The 10,795-nt window shown below is 33.7% G+C and overlaps 1 protein-coding gene across 1 annotated transcript in view; it reads right to left on the bottom strand.

The window, feature by feature from the left end:
- LOC102772862 (low-density lipoprotein receptor-related protein 1B) overlaps window positions 1–10,795 on the bottom strand; it is a gene marked incomplete at both ends in the record, with an annotated part of 158,509 nt that overhangs the window by 59,976 nt on the left and 87,738 nt on the right. The window contains one exon of the mRNA XM_006761180.1: window positions 9,913–10,112. Within this exon, the coding sequence (XP_006761243.1) occupies window positions 9,913–10,112 (200 nt within the window). The remainder of the gene's footprint in view (window positions 1–9,912; window positions 10,113–10,795) is intronic.

The following is a 10,795-nucleotide window of genomic DNA, read 5'->3' as shown; positions in this document are numbered from 1 at the left end:
ATAGCGACCGGCCGGTCATCTGATCCCTTAGGTCAGTGGTTCTCAACCGTCCTAATGCCACGACCTTTTAATACAGTTCCTCATGTTGTAGTGACTCCCAATTTCATTGTTACAAATTAAACATAATTAAAGAATAGTGATTAATCACAAAAACAATGTGTAATTATATATGTGCTTTCCGATGGTCTTAGGCGACCCCAGTGAAAGGGTCGCTTGACCCCCAAAGGGGTTGCGGCCCACAGGTTGAGAACTGCTGTTCTAGAAGGATAATATAAACCAAGATTTGTAGAGATGCTAGAATGTGAATTAAAAGAGCAGAGCATGAAAACAGAAAGGAAACAAAGAAAACCAATTAGCATTGATAAAATGAGGTGAGATTAAACAAAGACTACAAAAATAGTGCAGGCCGGGAAACGATGATAAAATTAGCTGATGAAAGAAGTGGTTTAACGTGGAAAGGAAAGTGGGAGTTTCATGTCAGTGGTCAGGGGGTGGGTGAATAATGGTTCCTATTTTCTGAAAAGTAACAAAGCAGAGTGGGTAGGTGGGAAAGTGGCCTCAGTGTACTAATTTCCAGAGAATGACTGCTGAGCCTGTAGCTTCAGCTGCATGTACTCCATCATAAATCAGTGTGCTTTATGTAAATGTAGGGCCAACAGAATTATTTCTTTGCCAGTAATTATGCATCCCCTCCCGTGTTATTTGCAGAATATTTTATTTTAAATAATTATTTCCTCTGAACCATCTATAACAGGCTACAAAATGTTCCATTTAAACATGTGCCTCTAAGAACATTTCTCCTGCCTACTCTTTAATACAGCCCCGCTTAATGGTGACAGTGCTACAAATAAAATTTCAGGTCACTGGGTCCAAAACTCTTTTGCAGGATGAATAAAAGCATCAAGAAATGGCAGGAACAGTAAGGATAGTCAAGATTTCCAAGTACTATTATGAAATGTTCAAAATTTATATTTTCCAGTAAATATTTCATAATCTTTCATAAAGTTCATCCACCAATGAGACTTTGAAGGGGAGGAAAAATAAAGTTCTTCCATGCAGCATAAGTTACCATGCAGAGCAGATCTGAGCTGATCCTAGCTGGCAGTCTATTAAATGAGGCTGCATTTTGAATACTCATGCTGATAAAGTGCCCAAACAATAGTCGTATGTCCTTCCCTCATGCTGTAATTCATGTTGGGACATTTAAATGTGTTTAACATAACTTAAAAATGAATTTAACATATGAAGACAAAATTTATGAATTATTTAGGATTCTTCTTTAGATTAAAGCCATTATTAATAGGCTGAAGGCATCCTTTTCTAATTTCTTGCCTCCTTTTGTCTGCCTTGTCACATCAAATAATGTGTTCTCTCCGTATAGATTAGGGATATTGGTTTAATACAATTCAGTCCTCTAGCTTCCCTCACATATATAGTTTTAAATTATTCATAATAAAATTCAAATAGGCTATTTGAATATTTAACACCTAAAGAATATTCCTGTTAATGAATGTGAGGATTTATAAAGCAGACAATGCAAATTATAGTACATTTATTTTGAAAAATAGACTGTTCCTATAAACAGCCTCTCTCAATGGCACTGCTCTCCAGTCTCTGAAGTAAAGAAAGCAACATGTATTTGGTAAAGGCATAATTCTGTTGCTTTAAAACTTTCTGGGCCTTTCTGCTAGTGAGTCCCAGACACTTGGAAATGTGTTTGCAGAGGTGACCCTCGATACTGAATATGTTATGATATTCCACATACATGTGCATTAGGGAAGTGTTTGTGAGGTAGTCTAATGAAAGCTGCAGCCTTGGAAAAGTACTTTGCCTTTGGGGAAGATATACAGAAGAATATATAGAAGATATAGGAGAATAGATTCATTTACATGGATTTAGTATCTGGTTCTCTCACATTTCTACAATTATAAATATGCTTCTAGAATAAAAACGAGGAGATTGAAACATATTATAAGCATTTTCAAATGTGTTGTAGGTAACACCATGAATAAGAAAGGGTAAGTGTGGGACTACGTAGAATAGTCCTGTTCTGCCCCAGCTCCAACCTCAACCCAACCCTTAGAGATATATTAGAAAATCACTGATTCATTAGACGTCCTAATCTATGGATGAAATGTGGAAGAGTAGTGTGTCAAAGGCTAAGTTAGAGAGCAAACTGGACCAAAGCCAAATCTACCAATGCCCTATGCCGTGCAGTGATGGCAAACCTACGAACTCATTTTTTGGTTGATTTTTCTTTGTTAAATGGCATTTAAATATAAAAAATAAATATCAAAAATATAAGTCTTTGTTTTATTATGGTTGTAAATATCAAAAAAATTTCTATATGTGACACGGCACCAGAGTTAAGTTAGGGTTTTTCAAAATGCTGGCACACCGAGCTCAAAAGGTTCGCCATCACTGCCCTACGGTGTCATATTTTGAATAGATAAGGTTGTTGAAAGTGGCTGAAAATTCATTCTAGGGTAATACTTAAAATTTCACTATTTAAAAATAGTATATGGAACATATATGGCATTTGCAGAATAATCTATTTAAACGTGCACAGTTTAATGTAGCATGTCTTATTCAAGGGACACAATTAAAGACATGATTGACACTGACATTCCAAGACTTTTTAGAAATGGCAGTTAATTTAAATTTATTTTACTGGTTCAGGGACATTTCTATAGAAACTGAATTGTATTTTGCTCCCTCCCATTAACTTTTACTGTATTGTAAACAGCAGCACATCAGCACTGTTGGCATAAAATAGCCTGTGGAGTCTACTCTTGGTAATGGACTATGAATGCTCAAATATTTTTTTTGAAAAGTACTAAAATGTAACATATAACCAAGAAAGAAACGCTCTATAATATTGTAAAATTAGAGGGTGCACTTTATTAGATCCATGGTTTGTTTTGTTTTGCTTTGTTTTGTTTTGTTTTGTTTTGTTTTGGTGGGCTTCAGTAGATACTTAAATGTTCTAAACAGCCAACTGCAACAACCATTAATTTCAGAAGATATGGGTACAAAACACTCCCTTTGTCTTTTTAAGTAAGTGTTTTTCGCCCACTCAGGACAAAACCCTTTAAATATGGCTTACGCTATTTCATCAGTAACATGCTAAGTCTGGATTCCTTTTCCAACGTAATGTAGACAATAACTGCATGGGTTATGATTTGGATTTTTAAATTCAAACACAGAACTTCCCCCTCACAACACATACATACTTCAATACTGACACTTAAATATGAGGATCTGCAGGTCTAAGGGTATAGAAACAATTAAAGAGCAATAGTTAACATAACTGCATGGAATTTTAAACAATTTGTCCATAAAATAAAAGACGATTCAGTGATAAACTATAATTTAGAAACATGTGCAACCATTACTCTTCAAAGAAATTAGCAGTTATTAGTATATTTTTCCAGTAGGCTGGATAAAATATGTACATGACTAACTGATCTAATACTAGGTTAAGTCATTCAGTGATAGAGTATTCCGAAAAAAAAAAAATTACTAAAACAAATTTTAAAGCTCAAGATCAAAGATACCTTTTTCTTAGCTCTCTCTTTTATTACTATTTACACAGTATTTTCAGTTATTTTTCAAGAAACTAACTACATCTAAAAGATATCTCAAGTTCAATGGTAAAAGTAACAGAAAGTGGAGAAAGCTAAATCTGAATTTATGTACTTTGATACAAGCAAACAGAATGAAATTGTGACCTAAATAGAATTTTCTGCTATTTAATTTTCTTTTCATTAAATGGAAAATAGAATCTCTAAGTTAAGGTAGATGTGTAGAGTTATTACTGACATTTCTCTCAAGATATATTTCTAACCTATTTTATAGACATTTCATTTAGAGAAAGCAATATTTTTTGAAATGCATAAAATCAATCACAAAAAAATCTTTACTGTGTCCAAATTTCAGAACTTCTGTCACATAAATCTCTAAATAAGCTTTAAAAGGTTTGCATGGGCAGGAGATGTAGTTAATTTGGAATAGCAAACTGTAACATCCAACTGTCCCACTGAAGCTGGGTGTCTGTTTTTAAGCATCATTATTACTTTCTTCACTCCCTCAAATGAACATCAAAAAATATTTTTATTTGATGAAATAAGTGCTTTCTTACATAATCATTCCGATATGGTGGCTTATGTTTGTTTTTTTTTGTTTGTTTGTTTGTTTCTGTATGTTTTGTAATTTATTTATGGTCTACTACTAAAATTAATTTGATGATATTCAGGTATGGATAAACCTTTTGGGTATTATTTTGCATTTATGCTATAATTGTTGATAGAAACTATAACAAGTGGGCAACACATTTTCATTATCTGTTTAAAAGCAAGGCGCCTGTATGGAGAATGGAAAGAAAGCAGGCTTTGAAATCACTTAGGTCTTTGTTGGTACAAATTCTGATTCTCCTGATTACCAGCTATTTGACTTTGGAGAAATTACTTCATCTCTTTAAACCTACTTCCTTGTTGCAAAATGGCTTTAATGGTAATTATAGTATAGTATTCCCTGACGGAATGACTAAAATAGCATATATTGCATCAAACAAGGTTTCTTGAACACAGTAGGCTTCTAATAAAAGTATTAGTTTATAAGAGGATGGTTTCAGTTCTTGGATCCTCAGTAGCAGACTAAGGAAATTTCCATTGAAAGCCAAGAGAGAGAGAGAGAGAGAGAGAGAGAGAGAGAATGTGTACTAGTGAAGCACCTAGTATAATGTAATGCTCAAGAAGGTAGTTTTTCTCCTCTCATCGATATGATCAGTTCACAAGGGTTCAACAGTAAAAGATGTGAATAATTCTCGCAATACTATTCAGAGAAATGAGTATTTGGTTGGCAATTTGAGCTTCTCATCAAGGCTGAGTGAACAAGCATTTGATTTTTACATACTGTATTCTCAACCTTTCTCAGGCTTAAATTGAAGATAAACCAGAACACTTTTGGGTTTGGCAAAATTTCTGAGAGTTGGTGATCCGTCTAACTTAGAATTTTCATTCTAGAATTCTCCTTTGATGTCTCCTTTTCCAACACTCTTATTTCTATAGATGAGTCAATAGGAGCTAGGGAAGTTACATATCATTTTCAGGGTGAAGTAGCTATTTAGCAACAGATCCCACCCCAACCCACCTTATCCTCAGGTTCCCCAAGCTTTCTTTAAGATCCTAAGGGATTGCTTTCTCCAATATGAAAATTTCTTTTTACTTAAAAATCTGTACTCCAGAAAAGGTTTATTAGTTCTTATCCAAATTTGAAGCCTAAAATTCTATGAGCGGAGTTGTGGTTTGGAAGTGGTAAGAAACCAATCCCAAACACATAGATCCACAAGAAGAATATTATTACTTAGACTCATTGTGTTTAGAATCATTCTGTTTTTTATAAAAACATATAACAATTTTTAAAATAACATTTAAATCTGAAGAACACTGTGAAATTTCCAGGTCTCATTGGACATATTTCATAGCTCAAGAGAAAGTGGAAGAGGACAGATCCACTCCTGTGCCATCTTTCTAAGGTAAACTATCAGGTGTTCTGAATGCTCTTTAGGAAAAGAGACAAGAGGAAGTGTTTAAACATCCTTAGAATTCCTTTTGTGCTGACCCTTTTGTTAAAATCAATGCATCTCTCATCAAAACAGAGCTTTTAAAAATAATCTCTTAGCTATGCTTATTATATGTATTTTTTGTTATTTAAAAAAAGTACAAATATATATGAAATTAATGTAATCAAAATAGAGTTTTTCCCCTCTCTAAGTAGATAATAATATAAATATTTCACTTGGTATTTGCAACTCAACCACTAATGATTCTCTATTTCAAGTTTACTGATCTCTCTTATTTATTCTGCTAAATACCTATTGAACATAAAACTTCATCCGCATTCTCTCAGCTGTAATCACTTAAAGTATTTTCTCCTAAAATATTTTAGCAGCCTCTAAATTGGTTGGCCTTCCAGGGTCTTTCATTTTCCATGCTGTTGTCAAATCTAATAATAGCACTTTACCAACTAAACACCATCAATGGCTCCCTATGACCGAAAGGATAAATTCCAAATTACTTAGCATACAAGCACTCTGACAATCTGGCCCCAGTTTGCCCTTATTCATCTACTGTCATTATCTCCCTCTAATAAGACTTCCAGTCATAGCCAAATGGTGTAAACCCCATGCTATATCAAGAAGCAATTATATCTTTGCACAGGCTATTCCCTCTGTGAGAAGAATCCTTCCTACGTTTCCCCATATGGAGAGCTTGTATTATGTCTCAGACTTCTCAAAGAAATACTTCCCCAAAGGCTTACCTACTGCAACCTGCATTTTTTTACAATGTTTCATATACCTCTAACCCCAATCTGATTCACATCTTTACCGGCAAATCAGTTTTTCCAATTAAACTGAAGTGTTTTAAAGACAGGGACCTATACATCTGATAACTCCAGGGCCTAGCATAACTTGTAGCATGGGGGAGGGGGAACCAGTAAATGTTTTTTTAATGAATAAGTGAATGAGTGAATGAGTGAATGAATAGGTAGATCTTAAGAGAAGAAATCAGAGAAATTTTAAAAATAAACCAATGAAATTTTGATTTAAAATAAATGGATTCAGTTATCCAGCACCATGCATAATATGCTATGATATTAAATTATTATAATTATATTTTATAGTATTATAGAATTATTTGAGTGAAAGGCCAATAGAATAATATACACAGGCACTGAGGAGAGGTCTATATGACTAAGATTGGAGCTTCACATTCCTATACTTCCAAATTAACTAATGTTTTATTTTATTTTTATTTTGTTTTGCAATGTAGTGTTTGGACTTGGTAGGAAAATGGGGGTAGCAAGAAAAGATGATGGAAATTCTCAAGCAAGTTGCAAGTCCCATGTACCTCAAAAGTAACCTGACCTATATTTTAGGGAACAGAATTCAGAACCTTCAGACGTTCTTTGACCAGACAAATAATCCTGTATAATAAAAGGCCAGTGACCATAACGGCATAATGGCCAGAACGACCGATCGAACAGTTTCTATGAGGTGCATTGACCACCTTTCTGTCCCTCCCCACAGCCGGAAGGCTCCAATCGCTGAATGGCCAATGGGGAACCACGGGGAACTGGGGCAGGTGTCAGTGCTGGGGCGGGACTAGGGACTGGCGAATGGGCAGATGATGGCCCCAATCACTGGCTAGGTCTAGGGACCCTACCCATGTACAATTTCATGTGCTGGGCCTCTGGTAATAAAAGAATGCTTCATTTATGCAATTAATGCATGGTGTAAATCAGAACATATTTGGGGAGAAAGCTTTCTGTAATGAAAAGTGCAATACATAGTTTAATTTTTCTCCCTTATTAAAATTTGACTTATAAAAAAGGATCATAATTCTGAAATTCTTTATACATCCTTCATATTCCCAAATTACTTATTTCAGGATTGACATATCCCATTCTTTTGATTAGCTGTGGCTCCAGTTTTAATATATAGAATAAATAAGAACAATAATACTATTTTAGTTAAAAGAATAGTCAGTGACCAAACTAATAGACAAGTTATTTTAACATATCTTATTTTCCACCTCCAAATCACATCTAGAAAACAGTAGCATTCTCTGTGTCTTTATGGGGCAAATGCAAGAAGCAGAAAAATCCTATTTCTCTCTATAAATATGGAAAATAAATGGCTTTTTTCCCCATTGGATGTGGAGTTGACATAATTTAGGCTGCCTACAATTAGTAGCACATTAGTAACTACCAAGTAATTATTGGCTTTCATTCAGATGCTGGCAGATGCCTGATAAGACACTTAATGAATTTTTCATTAGTCTTCTTCTGAAAACCTTTAGGAGAAAATATTTATAAAGGCAGCAACTCTCTTACTTTTCTTTCCCACCCCCAATCCTTAAGCCTCAAAGCATTTTCAAAATCAAATTTTAAAATGTTAACATCATACCTGCATATCTGTCAGCTAAATATTTCACTCTTTAATAGATTTAGTATCATGTTCTCTTGCTATATATGACCCTCTACCCAAAGTCACCACCAATTCTATAATTAAGGAACACTTCATGTACATGCATTTAATTTTGTATTAAGATTTCAAAACAATAGTCACCTACATATCTGACATAATTTTTAAATAATGAGTAGGGGTGAATCAATAGTTTCTAATAGACATTTTTAACTACAGTTTTTGTTACTCCAACACTAAGGTTTAAATGAAAACAGGCAAATACTTGCTGGTTTGATATCTGCCAAGAAATTATTTACCTTTAATTGTACAGTAAAATTTTGGCACAAAGTAATACATTCACAACACCTAGTACTGTATATAGCGGCTAAAAATAGACAGGTTCATGGTTATCTAAGGAAAATACTGATTGCCACAGTAAAACTTCCAATAATATCATCGAGGTATGTTGCAGAACATTACATTACTGTCTTTGCAGGATATATAACTGGTGCACACACTAAGTGTGATTTGGAGTTGTCAACATTGCTTTGGCTGTAATTAAAATCCTAAAGTGATCTTTAAATCGTTCTGCACTCCAATTGCATCCCGATGAGTTTCTTTGTAATTGGGAATGCCAGCACCCAAAGGTGTGACTCATTCAACTACACTTGTCAAACCTCAAGCTTCTTACCCTTAAAAAAGCACCTCTAAAAGCTGTCAGCATGTTTAGTCAGAGGATATAGCTGTTGAAATATTAGCTGAAAGGGACTTGGGAGAAATTATGAAATGGTGTGACTTATTAAGATTTATTAATTAGCTAATTAATTAATTGATTCTAATTATTTATTTAGTGCACCCATCCTTCTCAGGACACCATACATTTCCAGGCCTCACCTCTCTTCCTCACCTTTCCTGCTCCTGGACTTTTGTTCTAAGGTTACTGCAGAGAAGAAAACAATCTGATAAGCTAAACCACACCAATGTGTAGGCTTTCTTTGGGGCCTCCCTGTGAAAGTTGTACTTTAGGAGATATTTGAAGATGAAAAGGTGACAATAGGTCATTAATTAAAGATTAATAAAAACTGATTTCTTTACTTAGAAAAAAATCTAATCCTTAAAAAGCCACCTACATATTTTGATTGTTCATTTGAATTGTCTGTGGTTTCTGTCATGTAATTGCCATCTTCATCTCTACCCCTTTCCTCTTCATTCTGTCATTCTCTATTGCCCCTCCAAGCCCTCCCATCCTCAGCTATGTTTTCTCTGATCTCTAATTCTAGTGTTAACTCCCTCATATGCTCTTCCTTCAAATATTTTATACTTAGAGCTTTTAATCTACTCTGCAGTACAAAATATAGAAAAAAGTATCTGCCAAATTATATTCATTCATATTTAAATTATGAACATTTCTTAATGTTAGTCCAATTTGAAAGTTGTTTCCACATTAATTTTTGTTGCCATTGTTTATTAGATAACAATCAATTTAATCATGTTTTAATATAACTGATCACATTTAAATAATATTGCTTAAGTTTCTTTGAAGAACTGTACTTTTACTTAGTGTTTTAAGAAAACTCAACCTTATTAGATTGTAATAAAAGCCTTATGTTTACAAGCAAATATTCTTGTTTAAATTCAATTAGCATACATGTTTATGTTAACTTATATTTTGTCCATTTATATATAAAAACTACTTAGAAAAGTACAATTAGAGAAAACCTAGAGTGTCAAAATTATTTTTATTCATGATTATAGAAGTTTTCAATAAATATATCTGATTTCTCATTTAGCAATATTATCATAAATGAGTATGATAATTAACACTAAATTGGGAAATATATTTGATGAAAGTATATGTAATGAATATATATATATATACATATTTTTTCTAAAATATTTTATGAAGTGGCAAAATACTGAATCATCTGTGCTATTGTACCAACCTTTATGTCTATGAGATCCATCCATGTTGCTAAATTCAATGTGATTCTCATCAGCCCAGTAGAGTCTATGGTTGACATAATCTATAGTCAGTGCCATAGGTCTGGAAATCCTGGTGTCTATGACAACACTCTGATTGGTTCCATCCATTCCAACCCGGCCAATGTGCGGATACTCACAGCAGTCAATCCAATACAAATACCTGGGAAAGAAAGCCAATAGCCATTTTGTTTACAGACACTTAAGGAGTAAAAGCTCACACACTATTTCACGTCTGTGCTCAACTATCCCCAATTAAATTTTGGTATTTCTCTGAACTGTAGCTTCTAAGAAGCACACGTCAAGGGAAAGTTTTCTAATGATTTTTTCATACTTTTAAATGTCCATATAATTTTAAACATGTTTTCTTTAATATACAAACTCACATATAATATATATTGTTAACACATGTAAACCTTCAAAATCCATCTATAATGTTAGATAGTAAAATTTTCCAGATATACGATTTTCTTTCGGTATGTCATTTATGAAAAATTCTAAATGAATTATAGAGGAGTGCATTATATTTGCTTAACTCTGCAATTGTCCAATGTGTTAGCCACTAGCTAATTGTGGCTCTTAAAATTTAAATTAATTAAAGATAAGTAAGATTAAATGGACTGCATTGCACCTCAGTCACACCAGCACATTTCTGGGGCTTGACAACCATGTGTCTGGTGGCTCCATATCCAATAGCATAGATCTAGAGCACTTACAACATCACAGAAAGTTCTATTGGGCAGCACTGATTTAAATTATGTTATTGGAAAGTCTGGTGTAGAATATATATATATATTATATATATATATATATATATATATATATATATACACACACTGTGTGCAA

Source organism: Myotis davidii, unplaced genomic scaffold, assembly GCF_000327345.1.
Source record: "Myotis davidii unplaced genomic scaffold, ASM32734v1 scaffold2958, whole genome shotgun sequence".
NCBI classification, from domain to species: domain Eukaryota; kingdom Metazoa; phylum Chordata; class Mammalia; order Chiroptera; family Vespertilionidae; genus Myotis; species Myotis davidii.
Note: the sequence above shows the minus strand (reverse complement) of the source record. Positions and strands in the feature narration are given on the sequence as shown.